The sequence below is a fragment of the Pelodiscus sinensis genome, chromosome 6 (assembly GCF_052426305.1).
Source record: "Pelodiscus sinensis isolate ZL-2025 chromosome 6, ASM5242630v1, whole genome shotgun sequence".
Taxonomy (NCBI): domain Eukaryota; kingdom Metazoa; phylum Chordata; order Testudines; family Trionychidae; genus Pelodiscus; species Pelodiscus sinensis.
Window position 1 is genome coordinate 94914115 of NC_143057.1, and position 27805 is coordinate 94941919.

Consider the following 27805-nt stretch of genomic DNA (forward strand, 5'->3'; position numbering starts at 1 on the left):
TATTCAAAGGCGTTGAATTAATTCCCCATTGCCTTAAAATGAAACATAAATTTCGGTGCTCCAACTCTAGACACAGACCTAAGTTTCAAAAATGTTTCTTCAGTCTTTAGCCTTGTACGTTTTTATAGATTCTGATGGTCCCATATATGCCAGTGCCTCTTATCTTTTTATTTTTACTGATGACTCTGTAGAGGCAGTGGCATAATGTATTCATGTTCTTAGTACAACTAGCTCATTCCATTGATTCTTAGCTTTTTTCTGAGAGTTTTATTGCAGTTTCTAGCTTTCAACTCTTTCTTCACTGGCAAAAATCTGGTCTTTGTCACTAGTGAATTTGATTAAAAGACCTACAGGGATAAATACATCATTTTCATCTGGTACCAAATGCAGCAAAATCTTTCACATAGCTCTAGGACATAATTAACTTCTTTCACTTTTTCTTTTTTTTTTAATTTTACCTCCTCATTAAAAAACACACATTAGACATTCAAAGCCTTAAGTTAAACTTCTCCCTGGATGACTGTAACATGTTAGACATTTTTACAGTGATTAATTTCAATGTTGATTCACTTTTGAGTATATCCATTAATTCATACCATATTATAATTCCTATAATTTTTAAATTGCTTTAAGGTTGCATTGACTATTTTTTCATAAATGATCAATTTAATTTTTCTGATTTAAATGGTAATTAGAACTATTTTCCTGATTAGGCTATGACCATAGTTGTAGTTTATTAATATTATTCCTAAGATGAGCAATGAGAAAATTGCTTTATTAATAGCCTTTGGTCTTCTCTCTGAGTTCACTGAATAGATATATGTGGGTACAATGTCAGTTCTCCCCTCAAAACACCTGGCCAATATGCTTCAGTTCTGACCTGAGAGACAACTCTTAGAATCGTGGGTATTTTGTCTCTGAGGATGCAGCCTTTTAGTTCTAGAATAAGTCTTCCAAGAATGGTGAAAGTTTTGATGGTGCTTTCTGTATTCCTGACATGAGTCCATTGGTAAATGGAACGAGACCACAGAGTAATTTAATATAGAATACATGACTCCAATTTTATTTCATTGTTACAACAAGCTTCTCAGAAGATTAAGCACTTAGAACTTGAATGTTTAAATGGTGGACTCAATGGAAATATTTGAAAACTTGTAGCGCAAAAAGCTAGAGAATTTTTTAAAGTGACTGACTTTCTTTCGATAGTCAGCAAACTGTTCCCAGTTTTCAGGATGAGTAACTTCAAAAATAAAGTTATTGATATTTGGGCCTTAGCCTACATGAGATACTGATTATTTTCAGAATTAAAAAATTCTGGCAAAGTTACAATAAAATGTTAATATACTAATTCATACATTTCATATTCAGCATCAGGTTAATATTAAAAAAAAAAAAAAAAAAACTAGTTAAAAATTGTGGCCAGTCACAGGAACTGTAGGAAGCCAACATTTTGTCATAAGATGAAAATTGTTAATAATTTCCCCAAAGCCATCTAATTCCAGGATACAACTATCACATGTGTATGAAGGTTCCTGATTTCCTGCAAACCCTCTAAGAGAGCATCTACATATGACTGATATTAACTGGAATCAAATGTATCACATATGTTATAATTTGTAAGCATGTTCTTTATGAACTATGCAAATTGAAGCTGTCAAGATCAACTTCTTTGTCAAATATCCCTTTTCCATCTTTTCATTGTACCATTTGTGTGTGTCTCTGAGAAATAAATTCAAGATGAATTTTCTCATGTTTTATATGTAGAAGCCCAGGTTTCTCTGTAAAGATTTGAAAAACATATACCTTAAATGTTCTGTTTATGTTGGCATGCAAGTTTTCTCAGACCATTACAACTGCTTAAAAGAAAAAGGAGCTTGTGGGGGATCCAGGGAAAACAACAAGCAATTACTACAGTGATTTGCTGATACGGATGGATCTGTATTATGATCTTTCTAGATCAGCCCAGTGAGGGTTGCGTCTGTTGTACATTGGGTTGTAGATATAGATCTTTTTGTTATGGTAACTGAGTAGGTCACTGGGGTCAGCCCAGCTAGTCTGGGCTTGTTCTAGTGAGTTCTGTGCTATGCAATAAAATGGACACTTGCACCTACTCCAGCTCTCTGCCTTTCTGCTGATTTCTTCCTATGCTGTGAAACTCCCCACGACATAACAAGTGGCGACGAGGATGGGATACCTGTGCTGCCTCCAGCAACAAAAGAAGTAGAAGTCAATGTAAGAAAACAAACTCTTTTTGGCCGTTCTGGAAGGTGGGGGTAAGAACTGATTGCTACACTGTGCAAACTGAAACTAAGATCAAGAAGCCCAGAGACTGGAAAAGAAAAAAAAAGGGGGGGAGTGCAGCAGCCATGGCTACACTTACAGGGTCACTGGGACCTTTTGAGGAGACTTTAGAGCAATGGCAGGTATATACTGAACGTTTTGAACTTTTTGTTATTGCAAATGACATTAAAGAAGAGAAGACGATGCCTATCAGGGGCGGATATAGGGCAGGGTGAATGGGGCGGCTGCCCTGGGCCTTGTGCTTCAGAAAGCCCCACGCATGCGCCGTGGCGCCGCTATGCATGCACATGGCGTCACTGCGCATGCGCCGTGGCAAAGGGGGGGGGCCCGCGTAATTATGCTGCCTGGGGCCCCGCAAAACGGTCATCTGCCCCTGGTGCCAATATTTTTAAGTGTTGTAGGGGCTAAGACCTATTCTCTGCTACGCAGTTTGCTGCTCCCTGTTAAGCCAGAGCCCAAATCTTACAGTGACATAGTGGAAATCCTGGGGTCACATTATGCTCCAAAACCACTGGTAATTGCAGAAAGGTACAGGTTCCATAGCAGAGACCAAAAAGAAAGTGAAACAATTGTACAATTTGTAGCCAATTTGAAAAAGCTTGCTGAACACTGTGAATTTAAGGAGATGTTAAATGATGCCATACGTGACAGGTTAGTGTGTGGCCCGCACAGTGAAGCTATATGGAGGCGTCTGTTAACAGAAGCTCAGCTCACCCTACTGAAGGCCATTGATATTGCGGTCTTCATGGAACTGGCCACACAGGAGGCACAATACCTTAGTGCACCCCCTGGGGTGCATAAAATGTCCCAAGAACCTACTCACAAAACAGTGGGGAGCCAGGAATGTTACCGCTGTGGTAAGACAGGTCACCATGCATCAGAATGCTGGTGTAAGAACCTAGTTTGTTGACAGTGTGGAAAAAAAGGACACATTGGCATGCCTGCAAACAAAAGAAAAAGAGGCCTGTGGTCTGGTGGAACAAAAAGGAAAATCTGCATACCATCGAGCAGATGCCTGATGATCAAAGTGACACCTTGTCTGAAGAAGAAGTGCCATGCTATGTTTTGTCTTTGGAACTGGGATCCCATGAATACTGGCTAACCCAACTGTTGGATGGCAAACCGGTACGCATGGAAGTGGACACTGGTGCAGCAGTTTCATTGGTCTCAGACTCGGTGTATAAGGAAAAGTTGAAGCATCTTCCACTTAAGGCAACAAAGATCATTCTGAAGACATATACAGGAGAAGCAGTACCCCTATTGGGCACTACTGATGTTAAGGTGGAACTAAATGGACGGACTGCAGAATTACCACTGTTTGTGGTGAAAGGCCATTACCCAGCCTTAATGGGGAGATCATGGCTTAGGAAGATCCCACTGGACTGGGCAGAAGTACACCGGATGACTAAAGAAGAAACAGGTCTGACTGATATATTAAAGAGACATGCTGCTGTTTTTGGAGAGGATCTGGGAAGTATGAGGGGAATCACCGTGAAACTGAACATTAAACCTGGTAGCCAACCAAAATATCTGAAGGCCAGAACTGTGCCATATGGTATCAGGCCAAAAGTTGAAGCAGACCTGGAGCGCCTAGTCAAGAATGGAGTCCTAATACCAGTTACCCATAGTCCATGGGCAACTCCAATAGTTCCAATATTGAAGAAAGATGGTTCTATTCGGATTTGTGGGGATTTTAAGGTCACTGTTAATCTTGTTTTATGTGCAGAGCAATACCCCTTTCCTCGCATCGATGACATCTTTGCGGGCCTGGCTGGGGGAAAAAGTTCAGCAAGATTGATCTGAGTCAAGCATATTTACAGATGCAAGTTGATGAGGAATCCCAAGAGCTGTTGACTATTGTGACTCATAAAGGGCTTTATCGTTACTATCGCTTACCCTTCGGAATAACTTCTGCCCCAGCCTTGTTCCAGAGATCTATGGGCCAGATCTTGTGTGGCTTGCCAGGAGTTCAGTGCTATCTTGACGACATCCTGGTCATGGGCAGGAACGAGGAGGATCACCTTAAGAACTTGAGGCAGTCTACCCTCATTTCATAATTAGTTTTTGTTTTCTTAAAGGGACGTTTTTATTAAGGGGGGAGGAATAGGTTGTATATTGGGTTGTAGATATAGATCTTGTTGTTATGGTAACTGAGTAGGTCACTGGGGTCAGCCCAGCTAGTCTGGGCTTGTTCTAGTGAGTTCTGTGCTATGCAGTCAAATGGACACTTGCACCTGCTCCAGCTCTCTGCCTTTCCACTGATTTCTTCCTATGCTGTGAAACTTCCCACAACATAACAGTGTCATTACCTGTCTTGCTTGTGGTTCTGTAGCTTATAGTCCTGAGAACAACAGCCCACATACAAACATGTGGGTTACTCCCCAGCTTTTACCACCCAGTTATATTTTATAGGCTGACGTGCAATGCTCTCTAGTCCCAAATTCTAGCATGTCTGGCCAGATTCTCTGGCTAAGACCCTTCACAGATCTTGCTTCCTTTGTTCCTTCAGGTGCCCAAATGGCTTTCTGTCCTTGCTTATATTTACCAAAGTTTAATGACTGCGTTTCAGGAGGCAGGAGACCCAATCTTGGGGCTCAGCTTGCTGCATCTATCAGGAGGCTGGAACCATGTTAATTGTACGCAGTTTCCTCCCCCACCTTGTTATGATAGTTAAGAGGCTATCTCCTCCACTCACTATGTAAATGTGCCTTCATTGTCTCTGCTTGATGACCAGGCTAGTTAGACAAACAAATACATGGACTTATGCATAGTGGTTTTCAGGTATCTAAAAGGGTGTCGCGAGGAGGTGGGGTAGAGGAATTGTTCTCCTTGGCCACTGATGATAGGACAAGAAGCAATGGGCTTAAGGGAGGTTTAGGCTGGACATTGGGAAAAACTTCCTAATTGTCAGGGTTCTTAAACACTGGAATAAATTGTCTAGAGGGACTGTAGAATCTCTATCACTGGAGAAATTAAAGAGCAGGGTGGATAGACATCTTTCAGAGATGACCTAGATGGTGCTTGATCCTGCTGTGAGGGCAGGGGACTGGACTTGATGATCTCTCGAGGTCCCTTCCAGTTCTAGTGTTCTATGATTCTATAGTTGCTTGCCCATCACATTTTAAAAACATAATTCTAGTGTGACAGGACCTCTCCCCCCGGGGGTGTAGCCTGAGACTATGGGACAGCTATGTTCCCATCACTCTCTCCAACCTAGACTCTCTCTCCCAATGCCTTGCTAGTGACCAGCAGCAACTCCTCCACGTGCTGTTATCACTCAGCACAATCACATGTGGAGACCCCACTAAATTACATGGATGCTCCCAGAGCTGAGAAAGGCATCAACCAGATTCCCACATTTGCTAGCACTGTACCTCAGGAATACACCTTATAATTTATTAATTGCTTCACCAATACATCAATGGAAAGTGAATATACACTAGTCTTTGTAAACCCACTGAGCAAATTTACCAAATACTTCAGGCAAAAGTCACTGGTAAATATAAATGGTAAACAAGGTTATTGCCTATAAAAGATAAAATGGAGTGATCATTTTAACCAGAAAGGACACTCTCTCAATGACTTAACCACGTGCATTCTGCTACAAAGACCTTTTACATCTGCACTTGAAAGGGAATCCTCTGAACTGTCATTCATGTTAAAATTCGACACTTTCCAAAAGGACTCAACAAACATTTGAACTATCTCACCCATTACCAAGATAGTTTCCCTAATTATCACCTCTAATACCATTAACTCACAAACATCCCACTCTCCCTACCTCTAATATCATCAATTCACAGACACTTACCTTCCTTCCTCCTCCCCACCCCCCGCTGCATCCCCCTCCTGTTCTGCAATGTGATTTGTCCTTTTCATATTTGTTCATTTTTTTTAATTGTATCCTTTGGTATATATGGTTGTGACTACTTTCTTCCACTATTTGATCTGAGGAAGTGGGTCTGGCCCACGAAAGCTCATCATCTAATAAACCATCTTGTTAGTCTTTAAAGTGCTACATTGTCCTGCATTTTGCTTCAGCTACCCCAGACTAACACGGCTACATCTCTATCACTCATCTGTCAATATTGTAATGGTTGCTATATTCATCCAAATATCTTCAGTATACCACACCTAGCTACTTTTTGCACAAACACAATTCTTTTGTGCCTTCTTCATTTAACACCTTTGCCAACAGTTCTAGGGCTACCTCAGAGATATTTAATTGATTTTTATTACGAAAAAGGAATTGGAGAGAAGAATTATGAAATAAGCTCTCTCTCTCTCTCTCTCTCTCTCTCTCTGTGATTATAGGTTTCAGAAGAAACATTATACTCCAATATGGAAGACGAAGTTCCTTTCCAAGGAATGGAACCCTATCTTGTGCGAAGACTTTCCTGCCGCAATATCCAGCTTCCTCCTCTGGCTTTCAGACAATTGGAGCAAGCAGACTGGGATAAAAAGAGTGATATGGAGAATATACCAAGGCCTACCAGTCTTCCACTAAGGATTCCTCCATTGATTGCCATCACATCTGCAGAGCCCAACAGGTATGTGTTGACTTGAAATGTCAACTCCTCTACTGAAATGTTATACTTCTTTACTTTCAATAAGAATTGCTTTTAAAAATCGACTTAGAAAATCTCTGTAGCTTAAAATATTGGAGTCAGTGTAAAAAAGTAAATGAAAATAAGTTTTTTTTCTCTTAACTCCAAACAAAGAAATGAAAGTGATTGCTGTAATTAGAGTAAAAATGTTCTGTAATATATGGAACCATTTTGGTAGTACTGGTAGAAAATATGGTCAAAATATATGCTATATTTTCTAAAATTATGTGACTGAGACTTAGTCATACTGCATATGCATCGTTGGTCCTATCAAACAGAAATGTTGGGAAAAGGTTACCCAGACCATTAGGGATATATTTTATTAAGAAAAGGAAAATTTATAGATGCATAGATATCTACTATTGGTGCAGTTTGTAGCTTTAGTATATTGAAATATTTCATATGCATACAATTTGAAAACTAAGAGAATTGTTAAGGAATTAGGCCTTTGTGGCTAGTAAGTGATTAATAGATACGTTAGACAGATAATTGTACATAATGTTTTCCTATTATTATGCAGTTGCCTCCTCATCCTGTTTGTAACTTCACACACTTTGTGTGGGTGTGTTTTATAGGTAGGGTTGGCAATACAGTTATTAAGATTGTATGACACTTCCCATTTTTGGATCCTGTTTTCAGTTGCTTATAATTTTGCCAAATTTAACAATTTGGGATGAAATTTTATATGCCAGATGTCTGCTTCAGGGTGATGACAATGGCTTTTATCAGCTTCATCCAAAATAATTTGGCCATTTCAGAGAACAAAGTTACAGAAAAACAAAGTTTTTTTTGCCTATGTTAAAAGCATTTTGAGAAACTTTAAGGTTTTCAGACTTTGTAGCAAGGAATTGAAATTTGGTGGTGAGAACAGAGAGAAGGGGGTCTGGGAGGCCTTTGTGTCCTTTTGCTTTCTTTGTGAACATCCACCCTATTTACACCAGTTATTAGCCTTTGAAAAGTCTCAGTTTGCGTGTGTTAGAGCTTTGCAGATATCTCCATGAATATTCTGTCTAAATTTAGCATTCTCTTTCCTGGAGCTAAGTAGAATTTTCCCTGAATTGCAGTTCTGGTCTGCTGAGGTCCAGGCATCAGACTATTACTAGATCCTCCATGAGTCTTCTTTTCTCAAGGCTAAATATGCCCATTTTTTAATTCTTTCCTTGGCTATTTAGCTTTTCTAGACCTTTCATCACTTTTGTTGCATCCCCTGGCCTTTCTCCAGTTTGTCCACTTTTTGCCTGATGTGTTGCATCCAAAATTGGACAGAGTACTTACTCCAGCTGAGGACTTATCAGTGCTGAATAGAGTGGGACAATTACCTCTCCAGTCTTACATATGATGTTCCTGTTAATACACCCCAGAATATTAATTTCTTATTAACATTGCAATTATTAACACTGCAAATTGAATATTTGTGATCTACTATAACCCCCAGATTTTCTTCAGCAGTATTACCACCTAACCAGTTATCCCTAATTTTGGAGCCAAATATTTGATTTTTCCAGTGGTGGCACATGAATTCCCATTTTGGGGTGGCTAACTCGCATCCTGTTTCTTCTGTGTGAGGCCCTGCTCACACAGGGCCCTGCTGCTCTTGCCTGCCAGAGCCAGAAAATCACTGAATCTCCCACTGCGGCCCGGTCAAGCAGGCCCAAACCCTCCCAAGCTGCCCACCTGAACCACCCCAATTCACATGTCTGAGCTGCCCTAAGCATTGGCCAGACAGAGGAGCCCTGATCCTTGGCTGCCTGCAGGAGCTCTGAGCCCCACCACAGCTCAGCTATGGCCATAGCTGGTAGCATTAGCAGAAGTTTGTGGATGCTTAGTCCCTGCCCCAAATTTCTGTTACATGATGCTCATGGATGTTTCTTTCCTAAGTAGAGTACTTTACATTTGTCTCCATTGAATTTCATGTTGTTGATTTCAGAGCAAGTCTCCAACTTGTCAAGGTCATTTTGAATTGTAATTTTGTCCTCCAGAGTGCTAACAACGCCCCCTCAGCATGGTTATCTGCATCTTGTGTTCAATAAAATTCACTGAAGATAGAGAGTGTTGTACAATTGGAGAGAAATATTCATGATAAGAAGCAATACGTGAGATAGAAAATTCAAATAAAGAAGTAATTTACAAATTTCTGGCAAGTGAATTGGTTCCTATGTTAAATTCACATATGAAAGAGAAGGCAACTTAAAGTATAATCCAAGTACAGTAAAACCTGCACTATCCGGCACTTAACTATTCGGAAAACTTCAGAAACTGGCACATTTCTAGACCAGTGTTTCTCAAATGGTGCTCTGTGGAACCCCGGGGTTCCACAAAGTGGAACTAAGGGTTCTGCCAAAAAATTCTATTCCCCTACCCTCTGCAGAGTTCGTAGGAGCTTTGCCGGCAGGTGCGGGCTTCTGGCAGCGTATGCCTCTGGCCATTCCACCACCCACTGCGGTTGCCCCACCACCGCACACAGTGCGGCCCCCTCCACATCCTGTAAGACTGCCCCTGTCCCTTAGGGCCTCCAGTGCTGCACAGCTGCCTCCTCTTCCTCCTCCTCTATGTGTGTAGGCAGCAGCTTTTACAGTGGCTGCTGCTGCTGGGACGGGTGGCCGGGTCTGAGGTGCCGAGTAGCTGCTCTCAGAACTTGGCGTTTTTAAACTGCCACCTGCGCAGAACTTGGCTCAGGCTCTGTTGCCCCCCCCTCGGGGCACACTTGGGCTCACTGCCCCCAGTGCACTGCAGCTTTCACACTGGGATCCCCGCAGCATGGGGTGTGGAACTGAACTCCCTCTCCCTCCTCCTCCCTGAGCAACAAAAGCATGCTACCTGGAGGCTAAGCTAGGTAAGTGCCCCCCTCGTGCCCAGACCCCGTACCCAAATACCCCTCACTCACTCCTCTCCCCCTGCCAAGACTCCACATTCCCAGAGTGCTCTGACATCCTGCCCCAAGACCCCTCTTGTACCCTCCCTCCTGGCCTGACACCTTGCCCCAAGCTGGGCTGGGCAGCTGGGACCCTCAGATAACCAAAATTTTTAGATAACAGAATGCCCTAATCCACGAGCGTGCCAGATAACACAGGTTTTACTACTAATAATAAATACATGGTATTTTGGCTATAATATGTCTATTCATATTCTCCTTTTAAAGTCTTTTCTACCCAGAAGATGTATTACATATGTCTCTGGGGGTATGTCTACGCTACCCCCCTACTTCGAACTAGGGGGGGTAATGTAATCATACGGAGTTGCAAATGAAGCCCAGGATTTGAATTTCCCGGGCTTCATTTGCATAAAGCTGGCCGGCGCCATTTTTAAATGCCAGCTAGGTCGGACTAGCTAGTTCGGATTAGGCTTCCTATCCAAAGTAGCTGTATGCCTCGTGGAATGAGGTGTACAGCTAGTTTGGATAGGAAGCCTAATCCGAACTAGCTAGTCCATGCCGCGTGTAGCCGCATGGCACGGGGTCCGACCTAGCCGGCATTTAAAAATGGCGCCGGCCGGCTTTATGCAAATGAAGCCCGGGAAATTCAAATCCCAGGCATCATTTGCAACTCCGTATGACTACATTACCCCCCCTAGTTCGAACATATCCTGGGTATGTCTACACTACAGCTTTATTTCAAAATATCTTATAGTTGAAATGCGCGTCTACACACAAAATGCATTTCGAAATAACGGAATGGCTGTGTAGACATTAGGATAGTTATTCAAAATAATGGCTGTTATTTTGAAATAACTTTGCTGTGTTGACATACCCTCTGGCTGTGTCTACATTGGCACCCTTTCCCGGAAAAGGGATGCTAATGAGACAAGTCGGAATTGCAAAATCAGGAATAAGGGATCTTCTGGAAAAGGCTTTATTTTCCGAAAGATCCCATCTAGACTGGCACTTTTCTCCGGCAAAGCCCCGAGCCAGAAAAAAGCGGCAGCCATGTTCATGCAAATGCCGCGGGGGATATTTAAATCCCCCGCAGCATTTGCAATTCTGACTTGTCTCATTAGCATCCCTTTTCCGGAAAAGGGTGCCAATGTAAACACAGCCTCTGTGTGTAAGAATCTCAGGTAGGTATTAAAGAGTATTCCCTGTGCTGCCTAGAAAACCTGTGCCTTTTTGCTCTGTGCCTATTAAAATGAGTTTTGAAATCAAGCAATATAAGATAAGTTTACTGCTGTGAGTAATAGAGAAACTAAATCCTCAGATTATTGGGTGAAGCTGCCAGACTCTAAAAACAACAGTTTTTACAATTATTGTATTGAATGTTTCTTTGGAAATATAACATCGTTCTCTCTCACAATTTTTCTTTATCTAATGTGGGCTTATACTGCTGCAGAAGAATGTTGTTTAGGAAATTGTATTTACCTCTTTTTTGTGTTTTCCTGGCTCTCTCAAGTAGCTTTGATGTCTCCTGTTCAGAATGCTAGTAATGCTTACCAAAAGTGCACAGAAAAGTATGCATGACATCCAAGCTACATGTCTCTGTTAAATTACCCAAGTACAAGATATTTATTGCTCCTATAGGGACATAGCAAACCTCTCTCACTCTGGTGTGTGGGGAAAAACCTCAAGATCATTACAGGAGATGAGGACTCTTGTTGATGAATAGGTGAAGGGGGAAAGAATGTAAAATTAATAGAAATTACTTATAAGGAAGGAAATTTCATTATTTAAAAACTAAAAAAAAAAAAAAATCCTAAAAGTGGGATTTAGAAATCCAATATGGCTTTCTTAGTAAAGTGCCATGAAATTATTATAACTGAGTTGAAGCAGCAGTAGAATGAAAGATTCATTATGAAGACAACTCCTATCCCCAAGGAATTTATGATATAGTATAAATTTCATTGTACTGTCTAATGTCTGTTTTCTTCCTAGGAAACCTATTTGCCCATTTCTCTTTTCACAACAGTTTTGTATAGGTGCAAACACCATCAACTTTAAGGGTGCATCTACACAGCACCGTAACTCAAAATAAGTTATGCAATTTGAGCTATGCAAATTGCGTATCTTATTTTGATGCTATTTCGAAATAGCAAATTCTGTCATTTGGTGCTGTCTATACAGTGCCAAATTTTGGAAAAAAAGTGCCATTTCAAAACATCTCTTGCTCCTTGTAGAATGAGGTTTATAGGAACATTGGAATATTGAGTCCAAAATAATGGGCTTGATATAAAGACGCAGGATAGCTATTTCAGGATATATGGTATCCCGATATAGTATTGCAGTGTAGACATACCCTAACAGAGATCTTTCTGATTTGTACCAGTATTGGTGAGAGAGAAATCAGAACTTGAATATTCATAGCCAAATGAAAAATGGAAGTCCGTCCTCTCATTTCTATGAAGTGATACTACTTAAGGCGTAACATTTCCTTTTTGCATTGGCAAACTATTCTGTTTTATTCCTTCAGATTTTATTTTGCATGTTTTAAGACTGTTAAATATCTCTAGTCTATTTCTGATCTCACACCAGTGTAAAACTGGTTAATCAAGGCCCTTGTTGAGTTATAGGATTTGTAGGCTTTTTATTAATGTTTCACTTCTAGAGTAGCTAGCAGGAGCTGGAAAAATAAGTATTAGTCAATTGATGGGTTGAGCATGCTGCTGATAGCAACTCAGTTACATTTATTATATTTAGAGACTGCCAAACCTTCCATATGGCAGTTTAGAAGTATGCAGGCAGCTCTTTTAATGTTTATGAAAGTGCTTATTTTTAGGGGTCATTTTCAACAATGAGCAACACATTTAGTTTACATATCTATTATGAATGCAATACATATATCATAAGATTATCAATATTAGTTTTCTGCGCATGAAGAAATCATTTACCGTAACTTTTAGTCTGCTCTCATCAAATAACCAGTAGAAATATATGAAAATGTTCAGAGTTAATTCACCAAAAAAATGTAGTTTCAGATTGACTGAAACCATGTACAAATTTGTATTGAATTCACCAAATACTATTGACTGAACCAAAAAAGCAAAAACATTTTGGTAATGTTGAAACTAAACATTTTATTTTAACCCAGAAATTTTCATTTAGTCTTTCAGGCATTTTACAAAAACTAAGCAAAGGATTCTCAAAGCAGGGTGAGTTGAGGGTGCCTCCCTTTATAACATTTTATAACTAGGGCCCTACCAAATTCATGGTAATGTAAAATGCATAATGGACTTTGAAATCTAGTCTTTCCCTGTAAATCTGGTGTTTTGTGTCCTTTTATCCTACACAAATTTCATGGAGGAGACTGAAAACGGAGTTGCACAGGGATCACAAGATTATTTTAGGGTGGTCATAGTATTTCCAACTATACTTCTGTGCTGCCTTCAGAGCTAGGCTGCTGGAGAGTGTTGGTGGTTGTCTAAGCGCCCAGCTCCGAAGATGGTACCCCTACCAACAGCAGTGCAGAAGTAAGGATAACCCCAATAATCTTGCAACCCCGCCCAACAATTTCTTTTTGGGCTAGGAACCTTACAATTATAACACCGTGAAATTTCTATTATATAACTGTGAAATGGCACAAAATGTATCCTGCAATTGGTAAGACCCTACTTATAAGTGTTAGCCCTGTGGCTAGGGTACTTATTTCAGATATTGGTGATCTGGGTTCAATTCCCCCGCTGCCTGATGAGTAGAAGAGATGAGTACCCTGAACTCTGGGATATTCTCACACAGATCATCTCCTTTTTATTAAAAAATTGCCACTTGAAGCAAGGACTGAAATTGGGTCTGCTTTTACCTTTGGGTCTACAAATTTGCCTAAACTGTGGGTTCAACTGTAAAAAGTATGTAAAATATCATAAGTTGTTACAAGAACCTGCAATAACAAATTCTGATGGGACAGAAAGATTTTGTGGTGAAAATGCAAAAGAACAAAAGAAACAGACAGAGGCAACAGCTTTATCATCACATTGCTCCACGCTCACTATTTCCCTTGGTCTTCATCAGCCTGATCCTGAGAATTGTCTTGACCAGAATGGGCCAGAGCAAAAAGGACCCAGATAACACTCCCACCCCTACTGGCTCTAGCTGAAGCCCAAACAGCAGCTGGAATGACATTACTTATCATCTTTGATACCATCTAAGACTGTAAAACAAGGGATTTTTTCTTGTAAGATTGGTCTTCAACAGTAGCAGTAGCAATGACATCTCCAGCCCATCTCAATTAGCTTCCCTTTACCACCAAAACAATCAGCTTTGGTACCATCTAAGGGACTGTCAAACAGGAAGGCAGTGGCACCAGAACCATGCAGGGAAGTCAGGGAGACATAGCCCTTTCCATGGGTGGCGGGTAATGTAAGTAAGAGAAGGCATTGCCTTCCCAAAACTGTGTACCCTATCCAACTGCTGGGGAGAGACCGGGGCTGCACCATGTGGCAGCCCAGCAGCCAGGGAGGACTGGGGCTGCATTGCGTGGCAGCCCCATGGGATTGGGCGGGACTTGGTGGGGGGAAAGATTGTAAAGGGGCATGGTCTCTGGGGAAGGAGTGTGGCTTTAGGCACAAGGCCGAGCTTAGGTTGCCTGCCCCAGCTGGACCTTCACCCGCTGCCTATGGTCTCTTTTTGAAAGTAGACAGGCCTGTTCTTGCCAGGACAGATCTCTTTTCCTTCCTCTCCTCCATCACCTTGCCAGGCCAGTATGGAGCCTGTCTGGGAAACCCAGGCAGTTGTGGGAGTCATGTGGCCCTCCACCTGCCCGCAGTGCAGGTGGACCGAGAGCACCCAATAGCTCATTTCCTTGCCCTCTGGGCTCCCTGCCTGGCCTAAGGCAGACAGGGGTGGAGTGATCATGACTCTACAGAGGCTCACCACAGCTGCCGGCACAGCTGTCTCTGACTCGGCTCTGTATGGTGGGTGGGGTCTCATAGCTATAGCCCATCTTTGATGCCTTGGTATCAGTTGTATGGGCAGCTGTGGTGAGCCATGGATGCTCCACCTGTCCTGTGCAGGGGCACAGGCTGGGACTGCCCCCATCCACTCTGGGTCTGCCACACATGCCCACATAGCTCTTGTCATGGCCAAGCTGTAGCTCCGTGGTCCTGCCCCCTGTTCGGGCTGGATCAAGGAGAACCATGAAAGCATCTATGCATAGTAAAGCCTTAGTTTCAAAGGGTGAAGTGCAGCAACAATCTCCTAATCTCACAGATATCCACCGTCAAATGTTATATTACCTCAGGGACTGCATCAGAGCAGGGAGAATAGGAGCTGTTAGATAGCTCCTAAACCCTGACTTTTACATGACAATGAGGCCAGCTGTTTCAATTTGCAACATTCTTCTTATAATGTTTCTGCCCTCTTAACATATAATATGATTGATGTAATCTGATGTGAAATGACACATTAATGAGATGCCAGTTCAATAAATGGCAAAGCATAACATGCATTTGGAGATCATATTTTCAAAAATATTTGGAATGACAAATATTTCTTATTTTGGAGAAAGGATGTTGTTCCACTGGCTACTAATTACATGCTAGCAAGTTTCATGAAATTTCACCTATGTTCCCAATTAGCTGAGCATGTTGCAGATGGTCAACTTGATGAGCCCTTTTACTATCCTAAAACAAATGGGTTGTTACATCCAAGCCAAAGTTTAATCCTACTGCTAGTTCTAACAGATCCAATTGATACTAAACTTTTTTTCTAGAGCTTCAAACAGAAATTAGACTATGGTACAAACTGCAAGATGTGAGAGTTCTTGTAACTGAGTTATAACACAAAATGTATTAACTGGAATGTGGAAGAAATCACAGTTTTTAAACCTCCTAAGAGGTTTTAAATGTTATACTTCTCTGATAACTTTAGACTTGATACATTTTGTTATGGGCTCATAAAGGACCTATTTACATAGGATGTTTAGCTAAGATACTTGCATTTTTTTCTAGTAAGTGTGGTTTTTTTCCAGCTATGGACCTATTTTAGCATGAAAATAAGTGTCACATCTTTGCATGAAATATAGGCCAACATTTGCATTTTCTCTTAAATAACTATTTCAGTATAATTGCAACTAAAGCAAAAATGGAGATGGATTATCAGAAATATGCAAACAAAAATGACAATTTCCACTGAAAAATTCTGAAAACTCAAATTTCTGAATTCAACACAACTCTGTATATGCTCAGATTACATTTCTTGTTGTCCTTAACTGCTTTCTGTGTTATTCAGATATCTCTCCTTAGGCATGAATGTTTATTATGCCATGTAATGTTTATTTTAAATTGCTCTAATATTGTTTACATGTATTAAATAAAGGTCTTTGCGATGACAATGATGATGGTTTATACCATAGTACATTTTTGTAATTGTTACTGTAGCTACTCTTACTCCATAAATTTGCCTATTCATCTGTTTAGCTATTTGTTCAAAGATGATGTTAATAGAAAAAGTATTTTAAATTAGATGAGCAATGTCCTACTTAAATCTTTAAGGGTTTATCCAAATGTCCTTAAATTCAATTCAAGTCTTTCTATTGACTTTTGTGGGTGATAAATCTGTCCATAAATTATTTTAAAGTTTTTCCCAGTTCCCTCTCCTCTCTTTGGGTATGTCTACACTACCCCGCTAGTTCGAACTAGCGGGGTAATGTAGGCATACCGCAATTGCAAATGAAGCCTGGGATTTGAATTTCCCAGGCTTCATTTGCATAAGCGGGGCGCCGCCATTTTTAAATCCCCGTTCGTTCAAACCCTGTGCAGCGCGGCTACACGCGGCACGAACTAGGTAGTTCGAACTAGGCGTCCTAGTTCGAACTACCGTTACTCCTCGTGGAAGCCTAGTTCGAACTACCTAGTTCGTGCCGCGTGTAGCCGCGTGGCACGGGGTTCAAACGAGCGGGGATTTAAAAATGGCGGCGCCCCGCTTATGCAAATGAAGCCCGGGAAATTCAAATCCCAGGCTTCATTTGCAATTGCGGTATGCCTACATTACCCCACTAGTTCGAACTAGCGGGGTAGTGTAGACATACCCTTTGATATGCAGTAGTTTGGAGATAATTATCAACTGTTTTCTTAGGTTCAAACTATGTATGAAACATGGCTAATTTCTCATTTTTCTCTGGGTCCCCACTATTGTCCCTCTTACAGTAAGACATTAAGGGCCAGATTTCTTTACCTTTATTCAAAGGATGAATTGTACTTTACTCCTCGGCTACGTCTACACTGGCCCCTTTTCCGGAAGGGGCATGTAAATTTCAGCAGTCGTCATAGGGAAATCCGCGGGGGATTTAAATATCCCCCGCGGCATTTAAATAAAAATGTCCGCCGCTTTTTTCCGGCTTTTAAAAAAGCCGGAAAAGAGCGTCTAGACTGGCCCCGATCCTCCGGAAAAAGTGCCCTTTTCCGGAGGCTCTTATTCCTACTTCGAAGTAGGAATAAGAGCCTCCGGAAAAGGGCATTTTTTCCGGAGGATCGGGGCCAGTCTAGACGCTCTTTTCCGGCTTTTTTAAAAGCCGGAAAAAAGCGGCGGACATTTTTATTTAAATGCCGCGGGGGATATTTAAATCCCCCGCGGATTTCCCTACGACGACTGCTGAAATTTACATGCCCCTTCCGGAAAAGGGGCCAGTGTAGACGTAGCCCTCAAGTGGTAAGAGGCTACTCAGCATGGCCCTAAATTACTTGTTACTCAAGGAAAAAGATTCAAAGAATAATGGAGAAAGCACTAGTTTTTATTATAGAATTGCCACAATAATTTTACTGTCCAAGAAACTCATATGGAAAGTTGTAACTCTTCCAGGTTATTGTTTTAAGATCAGGATGATGAAAATAGGGGCAGCGTTCAGTGGAAATGAATTTTGGGGAAAAGCTGCTCTTCAGACTTATCATTTTACAACTCAATAGGATAGTCTGTGCACTGAAAATAAATGGGGACCACTGTGTTTAAAGAGAGGGGACAAAAGACAAAGTTTTCATTTTTTCTTGCTGTTCTTTGGGCCCCTCAGCTTCAACTGTCTCTAGCAGCTTCACAAAAGGCTTTAGGCTGCTTTCAGCAGCAGCAGCTGTACGCTGTGACTCACCTGCCAGTAAAAAGAATGAACAATAACTCAATAATTCTTAGCATTCCTATAGCATACTTCTTTCCTTTAAAAGTGTAGTAAACACATTAATTAACCCTCATGTCACCTCCATATATCATCATCCCTGTTGCACACAAATGAAGTGACTTACCCCAGGCCGCAAACAGAATCAGTGGCAAAACTAGACATGGAATTCAAGAGCAACTGGCTTTTAACCTTTTTCTTAGATCATATTGTCTGTCAGAAAGCTGCTTGTGGAGACTGGAAAGTATTTGAAAGACATCTTGAGGCTCTTACATCCTTCCTAAGCTTAGTAAGTCAAAAAGAGGTGTTTAGTAAATACTCCATTCTGGTTTCCACTGTATTGGCTCTTGATCTCATTTGATCCTAGAGGATAGTAGATTGATAGAAGCAAAAGGAATGGCAAAGTATTAGATTCTACTACATATATGGCACGATTTAATCTACACTTGCAAGGATGAGTCCCTCCTTCCTGTGACTAGCATAAAGTCTCTCCTATAGTTACCTAGACTTGCTTTAGTTTCAGTTTGGATAGCAACTTAAACATCATTAATGGTTTTATTGCTGAAAACAGTCCTTACATGAATCAAATGACATTAGTAAATTGTGCTGGAGCAAAGTTCATAGCAGAATACCTGTTTTGGATTCTAGGCTTCTCTTGTTGGTGTGCACTCCCACAAATAGAGGATTGTGTTTTAGATTTGGCACACTGGCAGCCTAAATAGCTACTGGACCCTGATCCATTTTTGATCACTTCTAACTCCTATTTAAAATTGGAATTTTAAAAAACAGCATTATTGTAGGCCACATTTTTACTTGATATTTTTAGAATTCATTTTGACTTGGATTATACTCTTCCAATTAATGAAGAGATCATCATTTGTTAGCACCAAGGCTCCTGAAAGACGTGGTGTAGACTGGAAACATGCTTTACCATAATCTGATTGTTTGTGGCCTGAGGAAGAGGGGGAGAGAGAGAGAACATATTTTTTAGTAAAATGAATATCTGTAAATATCACTTTGAAAAAGGAACAGGTTGCTTAATACATATGTGTAGGATATATGTGGTGAAATACTTCCATTTTCCATTATTATGTCTTTGATATATCTCATCAAAATATGTGATTTCTTCATCTGACTGGCCTCAATTACATTCTATTGTACATGTGTTTTCATGCTGTTTGGGTCTGTTGTTCAGGAAGTAGTAGGTGGGATTGTTACCCCGTTTCATATCTGATTTTAGTTGTATGTGGGGTTTGTTTCATGAATGAGTAATCTCATTAAATCGCTCTTTCTCACAGTTCCCCCAGGAAGTCTATTTTCTTTTTCTTTCAAGGACTGAGTATTATATGGTCTTCCATTTTCACCCACATGCCTGCTTCGATGATTGGTGGCACCTGAGATGTAAGGTCACAGGGGCTTACCTTGCATTGCAGGAGAGAGGAAAGTAAAAGGCAGCTTTCTAAACCCTAAATTATAGTTGTAGTGGGTCAAATATGTGGTGATGGAAGGAAGAAGTCAGTCGAGATCAAGTTCATTTTCTGCACAAAGACAAGAACAGAGATGATGTACTAGCTCTAAAAAATTGATACCTTTCAGGCACAGACAGTGTTTGAGCACCATTTCTTAATTTAGCTAGGAAATGAGCTAGCCAGGGGCTTTGACTCTTGCCAAAATTATCTCGGAAGAAAGGGTTCAGCTACCCATAGGTCACCATCACTTCTAGCATTGTCGCTTACACACAGTCATTTGCAAAGTACAAGGATTTACAAGAAGGAAAGGAATTAGAGGTAGGGTAGGGCTATTTTCCCATTTCACTGTCTCCCACAGAATCTGCACAAAACCTAAAACAGTCGAGGGCTCTATTAACTATGAGCTGTTAACATATTTTGGAGCTGCACTTAACTTACAGGGATTCTGGGCAATCCCCTAGTGGAGTATAGAAGAGGGATCATGAAACTGGAATATAAACCAAGGACCTCTTCAAAGATAATCCTGTAGCTCTTGTAAAGAAGTGACAAACCCTTACCATCTCCATCAAAGAATTTGGTAGAAACTCTGGGAAGAGATCCACACAGAGGTTACGTCTAGATTACAAAGAAAAGTTGGAAAAAGTTGCGAACCACAATTAGCGTATCTTTTTCCATTTTTCTTTCAAAAGAGGCTTTTCCAAAATTTGGTGCATCTAATGGCTCTTTCAAAATGCTCTTTCAAGCCATCCCTCCTTTCTCGTAAAATGAGGTTTGCAGGGATGGCAAAAGAATGCGTCCATTTTTCCAAAAATTTTTTTGGAAAAGTGGACGTGTTCCTTGGATGCGCCATTGCCTTTCTAGGATGCCTTTGGAATCCTAGAGGAGCTCTTCAGTCTAGATGTATCCCAAGTTTGTATTCTCTTAGCATCCCCAATATATAGGTTTTCGATAGGAAAGGCATCATCATGCCTGTTCATCAGGTAGCTGGGGACAAACCACATTTAAACTCAGCCTATTTCAGAGCATACATAGGCCTGTATGTTTGGTGATATGGTGCCTTTCTTAGAGTTAGGTGGTAGAAGATTTGGAGTCAAATTCTATGAAGTGCAGCATAGAATTCTCAGCCTTGGAAAGGGAAGAACTATGGTATCTTTTAGCCACTTTCAGCTAAAAGCAAATGTAGGCTGTTGTAGTGGCTATAATTGGTGTAACTGAGGCTATGGCTAAAATACAGAGCTTAAAGTGGTGCAGCTGCATCAGGACAGCTGTATTGCTTTCAGCTCTTCAGTGTAGCTACACTAAGCCAACAGGAGGGAGGCCTTGTTGCATTTTATGTCCAACTCCTCATGTTGCCCCATAAGCTATAGTACTACTAGCCATCTCTGTAGCACTGTGATCCTGTCCCAGTATCCTGCCAGTGCTTGTGAGAGTGTGCTCAAGTGAGGAGGTAGCCTTATGACTTACTCTGAGGTACCTGTACTAGGGCAACCCTTCCCAGTTGTAACCAGGGCTTTGGGGACCATTTTGCACTGCTCCAACCATTTATCCATGATAAAGCAGCCAGAGAAGGAGAGGCTCTCATATTTCCTTTTTATTTGTATTCCTTCTGAGAGTGTTAAAATGACAAGCCCTTCTTTCCAAGGTCTATTTTGTTAACATATTTGTATGGTGTTGGGTTTGGCCTGTTGCCCATACACGTCTGATGTATTGAAAATGCAGTACAAAAAAGAACTGTTAAACAAAAGGATCTCACATTCTGTACTCCAATGTATTTTGTCACGTTAACGCCAACTTAATGATGACAAAAGAAATCAGAAATCCAATCTAGCTGTAAGCATACACAGTGTTTATCTCTTACAAGGATTTTTTTTATGTTGAAAAATGCCTGTTCACATTAGCCTTTCTTTTCACTTTTCTTGATTTGCATGTAAATCATCCCTAGTAGTACAGCAGCAGTTTTATAAGCATAAACCAAAAAAGAAAAAAAAAATCCACTTGAATGACACTGGCCTGTAAACCTAAGAGAGAGAGTGGGAGGGGGTCAGTTACAGTACTAAAATTAGTTTTGTCGGTGACTGAAAATAGTTTTTAAGCATCTGCTATTACTGTTAATTTTTTCAATCACTTTCTTTCAATGCCTCTCTAACGCCATGTCTACACTATGAGTTTTGCTGGAAGAGGCAATGCAAATGAAGCGCAGATTAGCATTTTCTCATGCTTCATTTGCATAATCTCTTCGATACGTTTTTGCGCAAAGGGTTTTTTGCACAAAAACAAGCAGTGTGGACGTTTCCTTTTTGCACAACCCCCCCTTTTGCACAAGATCGTTATACTTCCTTTTTTGAGGCATAAGGATCTTGCATAAAAAGGGGTTTTTGCACAAAAAGGAAACATCCACACTGCTTGTTTTTGTGCAAAAACCCCTTGCGCAAAAACAGATCGGAAGAGATTATGCAAATGAAGCACAAGAAAATGCTAATTCACACTTCATTTGCATTGCCTCTTCTGGCAAAACTCATATTGTAGACGTAGCCTAAGTAGAGAATAGTCTGATCCAATCAATATTCCTACAAATTTCAACTAGAAAGTTTCAATTTTTTTGAAGTTTGCCCTTCTATACGATGCTTGCAGGACATACAATAGATTTCAGTGTGTAATAGTGTTGATCATAACTTCCGTCAATTAAATTTTAGTACCATAATGAGAATATTATATTTCACCTTTTACAGACTTATTTGATGCTGAGCAATTCACTGAAATCAAAATTTTGGCATGTGAACACTGCTTGTGTGTTCCTCGTTTCTGGATAGCTAACTTGAGACACCTGGGACCTGATTGCAAAAGTTCTGAGCACTCGTATGTGCATCAGCAGGTGTTACAGATACTCAGCTTCTCTGGAGTCAGAGCAGTATAGTAAAAGTGTGATTTAGAGTATAGAGTTTGGAGCTGAAAAGTTTTATGTTATAGTCTTAGGTCTATTTCCAGTTGTGTGACCCTAAGTTTGCTTCATTTTCCCGTTTTAAAATGGGGATAAATAATGCTTTTTAAAAAATCTCTCAATGGATTGCTAAGAATGCTCATGAGCATCGAAAACATCATGAGACTTTTTTTTTAAAACAACTGTATTCAGTACCATCTTTGAATAGTATACGGTAAATAAGACTGACATTGAATGGAATGGATAAAAAGAAGTACTAAAGAGCTTCTTTGTTGCTTGATCACAGTCCATCTTGCGACCTGAATGAGACAGCAGTTCTGTAGGAAAAGTAAGTAAATGAGCATGTAATAAAAGGCTGCATTATAGTGCAATATGCCTCTTTATGCATATTGGCATAGTTAAGGTTGCAACCTAATCTTGTCATTTCCTAACTGTTGAGTTCATTATTTTGTATATTAAAGTAATGTTATGTATATAATGTTTTTATCCTGGAGAACATGCCTAAGTGCAACACACTCTAGGATTGTGTATGCTATACTTTTAACAATGATGGGGCAAACACTGCACTTCAAAGGCCCAATTGTGGAAAACATACCATTATGCAGTCCTTGTTAGTATCATTTACATTAGACTTTTATCTTTAAAATTTTTCACCACTATTACCATTGATGCAGGTTCACCAGTGGTGGGAGCTGCTAGTGTTTTTAACATATCTATAATATGACCTGCTTTGAGCATAATTAGATGATGCAGCAATTAAAAATACCATCAGTGAGTCAATGCTAACACTGCAGCTATCAACAGGAAACTTTAAGAAAGCAGTCTAGTATAGAATTAAATTCAGTTATATGTATATAAATAAGTAGTATCAGAATCAATTTACTTTGAGAAAATTATAAATTTGGCTGCAGCTGGGAGAATTTTTTCAGAAGAGGGACAATAGAAATCTCCAGATCCTTGTGGCTTCTTTTCTAAAGGTCTGTTGGCTGTAGATTGTGCTGGGTATAATTTGGGTCTTTACAACTTCCTCCCCATATCATACTCAATGGAACTCACCAGCATATCCGACTCAGAGGCTTTTTCTTTCTCATGCTTCTGCATGGGAAGCAGCAGCAGAAGGTCCCTGACACGATCACTACAATCCTTCAACAACTGAACTTCACTCTTCCTTCCCACTGTACCTCACACATGCTCCGCTTTCTATTTTTTTCACCCCTCTGAGAAGAAAAAGACAGGCCTTACACCTAAGAGCTTTCTATCTAAATAGGCAAGACAGATAAAAAGTGGGAAAGAAAGAAGGTTTCCAGGGAGGCGAAGCCAGAAGTCACACAGCAGGTCAGTAACAGAGCTGGGAATACATGAGAGGTGCTTGGCATCTTTTTCCAATGCCCTGTTTACTATAGTATGCTATTACACTTTTCATTGTTCTCTTGCTCGACATATACGTAAAGCCATAGGGGTGGTTGTCAGCAGCATAGACTCTCAATCTTTGCTTCCTTGGCAATGCTCCTAGGATATGCATACAGGGGCCAGGAGGCACACTCACAGATGCAGTGTAGACAGACTTGTGCTATCTCATCTTGACACAGCCCACTAAAAATAGAAGTGTTGGCATTGTGACTTGGGGTGCAGCTCTGGTGCCCATGCCCAGCTGACTCCCTGGCTCCACTCTTGGTGGCTACTCCAAGTCTGCACCAGAGCTGCAACATTCAGATGATTTTTAGCACAATACCTTGAGCCCTTCCAGTGTGAATCTCTCCAGGCTGGGAGGTTTGCTCCCAGCTGCAGTGTAGACATATCCTAGGAAAGTTACCAAGGAAGCAAAGGTTAAAAAGTCTTGAATATGCTCCTGATACCCAGCTGTATGTTTATATCTTCAGCAAGTTAGCTTCGTCAAGTGTCTTTTCCACTCTGTCAGAGATGCAGTATGATCTGGATGAGGCTCAGCCCAGCTAAAACAAAGATGATGTAGCATGCTGGTCAAAGTAAATAGAAGATGTGGCAGAAAGTCTATGTGTAAATATGTTAATTTCCAGGAGTCAGTTCAGATTTCAAAAACTGTTGACTTTTTAAAATTAATGTATGGGTAGGAGATTGTAGCGTGTTCTACTTGAGGCAACACTTCAGATCTATTTGGAAACTAAAAATAGTACAGAATACAGCAGCCTGGTTGTTAAGTAGAATATCCCATTGTGAGCATATTATCTTAATGCTCCATGACTTTCACTGGCTGCATATGGGCTTCTGAGTGAAGTTTAAGTTGTTACTGTTGCTCTATAAGGCCCTAAACAGCCTGAACATGTCCCACTTGAGAGTTGAGAATTGAGGTATAAAATAGAGGGGGCTGCTGGCAGGGCACTTTCTGTAAAGACCCTTTTTCTTTAAAGTAGTTTCCTTCACTCTTCAATATGAAATAGCCTGAATCTGTTGACCATCATGGCATATTGCAGGCTGCCTTGACATGAACAGTTATTATCTGTTCCTAAATATTTTCAGGATCTATTCCTAAACATTTACAGGATTAGGACCTTATTTTTCATACCTGGATGCCTTTTGTCTTGCTTAAGTAACACTTCTGTTTAAGTTAAAAAGTATGATACAGTATGATGGATAATTACGTCACACCAACAAGAATATACAGTACAATAATTCATTTGCCTATATATTACGCTAACGGTGTTTATCACACATGGTTTCTTCATTTATAGTGTTCTGCAGAGCTGACGTTCAATAAGTTTTGTAGGTCACCTTGAGACCTACAAAACATTTTCTTCTAATACAATAACTCATCTATAAATGGTAAATAGTACTTACCTGAAAGTTAACTGAAAACATCAACATAGATAGTCCATTCCTCCTTAACATAAATATTAATGTATGCATTCCCATTTTTCTGCTTCTCATATTTTTAGGTTGACCAAGAAACTTATTTTTCCAGAACTAATATTTCATAGGATAATTGTATATATTTTGTGTGTGTTCTGAATTGGAACAAAAATGAATTTCAAAAATATGGAATTTTATGGCAAAAGTCAATTTTGGTACCTGCACAACTCTGTCCAATGACGTTCTAAAGAAATCAAGTACAGAAAATATTTTTCAAATTCCCCATTTTGCATTATATAAATTATATAAATATACCTATTAAATACACCCGTTCCCCTTCATAATTTTTGTTTCGCTGTGTCTATCCTACATCCCCAGACTTTTCCTGGCATCCTCCAGTTTAGGGTGACCATCCATCCATTATTCCCGGGACAGTCCCATATTTAAGGGCTGTTCCCAGCATCCCAATTTTTTTTTAAACATGCGTGTTGTCCCATATTTCTCGTGCAGCAGGGAGTAAGGAGTAGCCTCCAGCACTCAGGGCTTCAGCCACTGAAGCCCCAATGCCTATGGCTTCTCTCCCCCCTACCCTGCATCCTGTGGGGGCTGAACTTCATCCCTGCAGCAGCGCAGGGTGCACAGGGAGCTGCCGGCATTCAGAGCTTCAGCCAGTGGAGCCCCAAGCACCAGCAGCTACTCCCCTCCTCCATGGGGCTGGAGCCCTGAGTGCAGTGGCCCTCCCACAGGGCTGAAGCCCCAATCACGGCTCCTCCCCCCCACTCCCCACAGGACTGAAGCCCCAAGCACCAGCAGCTCTCCCTCTTTGCATCCCATATTTGGCATGGGGAAATATGGTCACCCTACTCCAGTTAGACATGCCGCTTAAAACTACTTACAGCTTATGTAAGGATCTGGTTGTTAACATCAACAACTTGATGTTTGTAATGAACGCTTTCTCTCCTCGCCCCCATAGTGAGGTCAGATAATAGGTCTCTTGGAAGCAGAGCCATTCAAACATGCAGAATAATTAGATACATCAGTCTCTTGTTTGCTGTTTTAAATAGGTTTTTATTTAAAAGGATTACTCTATCTGAACAAAGAGAAAAATAGAAAATGAAACAAGGAGCAGTTAGCTTCCCTAAAAAAATATCTAGGCAGATTATTAAAATCTTGATTATCACAAAAGAAATGTTAAGGACTAGAAAGGCTATAACAAAGGCTTATTCAGATTTGGCACCCTTTCCCCAAATAGCTCATTCTGTTGAGCTATTTTTCATGAGGTACATGCCATGTGCCTTTGAATGGAAATAGCTGAGGGTATGTCTACACTACCACCCTAGTTCGAACTAGGGTGGTAATGTAGGCAACCGGATTTGCAAATGAAGCCCGGGATTTGAATTTCCCGGGCTTCATTTGCATATAGCCGGGAGCCGCCATTTTTAAATGTCCGCTAGTGCGGACTCCATGCCGCGCGGCTACACGCGGCACGGACTAGGTAGTTCGGACTAGGATTCCTATTCCGAACTACCTAGTCCGTGCCGCGTATAGCCGCGCGGCACGGAGTCCGCACTAGCGGACATTTAAAAATGGCGGCGCCCGGCTATATGCAAATGAAGCTCGGGAAATTCAAATCCCGGGCTTCATTTGCAACTCCGGTTGCCTACATTACCACCCTAGTTTGAACTAGGGTGGTAGTGTAGACATACCCTGACTTACCATTCCATGTGTTTTGGGGTGAGAGTCTGTTTTTATGTCCAGTTGATAGAGTGCTCCTGTACCAACCAAGATCAGGGTCTCATTGTGCAAAGCAGTGGTAGAAAATCCCTGCTCTGAACAGTTTGCATTTTAAATGTACAAAGCAGACACAGGGTAGGGTACTGACATGTAATACATAAATAAGAACATCTATCCCCCTGTCTTCACACACACACACACTCATCTCACTCCATATGCAAGCACAGGTTGTAGTCTTGCTAATCCTTTCTCCTGCAAATGGTCCTATTGTTAACCTGGACATTTGCCATTGTACTGTATTATACATTACTAGCACTCATATTGGCCTGGTGTGCTCCTGCCTATCCCAGGGTCTATGCAATCACCTCTTACTGGATTCTTTGGCCTTGTATTATATGATATTCTTATATTACCCTCTCTTTGTTCCCTCTTTCCCCTGGTCTTCAGCCTACTCAGTGTTTTCTCTTCCTAGAGTTCTCATCCTATTCTTCCCTTCCCCGCTCTGCCACCACATGGCTCACCCACTAACTCACTGGCAGCCACTTGCATTTTTGTCCCGCACGCCCCATAGTTCTGCTTTTCAAGACTCGTGTCCTTCTTTGGTGTGGAGGGGGAAGGAAACAGCAGCAACCAGCCCAGCCCCTATGTATTTGTTTCTTCCCAGATACTTGTAGAGACAATTTGGCTCATGCATTTTGCATACATCACAAAAATACAACTTCTAAATCACCTCTCTATAAACAATATTCCTGACAACCACTTTATTTGAGGTAATCCATTGCCCAGATGCTGTGGGAATATGAAAGAGGCATTGATCAGAGTACATCCTGACATTTTGTGGATCTCCAACTCAGCTCATACCAACATACATTTGTCCAAACTTCTCAAGTCTTCCAGTGTATTTCCAAA

At 40.9% G+C, this 27805-nt stretch overlaps 1 protein-coding gene across 2 annotated transcripts in view; it reads left to right on the forward strand.

Moving 5' to 3' along the window:
- Window positions 1-27805, forward strand: part of PDE4D (phosphodiesterase 4D) — a 1058382-nt gene that overhangs the window by 285376 nt on the left and 745201 nt on the right. For both annotated transcript variants that reach the window (XM_075932865.2, XM_075932866.2), the window contains one exon: window positions 6616-6851. In XM_075932865.2, coding sequence (XP_075788980.1) covers window positions 6616-6851 — 236 coding nt within the window. The remainder of the gene's footprint in view (window positions 1-6615; window positions 6852-27805) is intronic.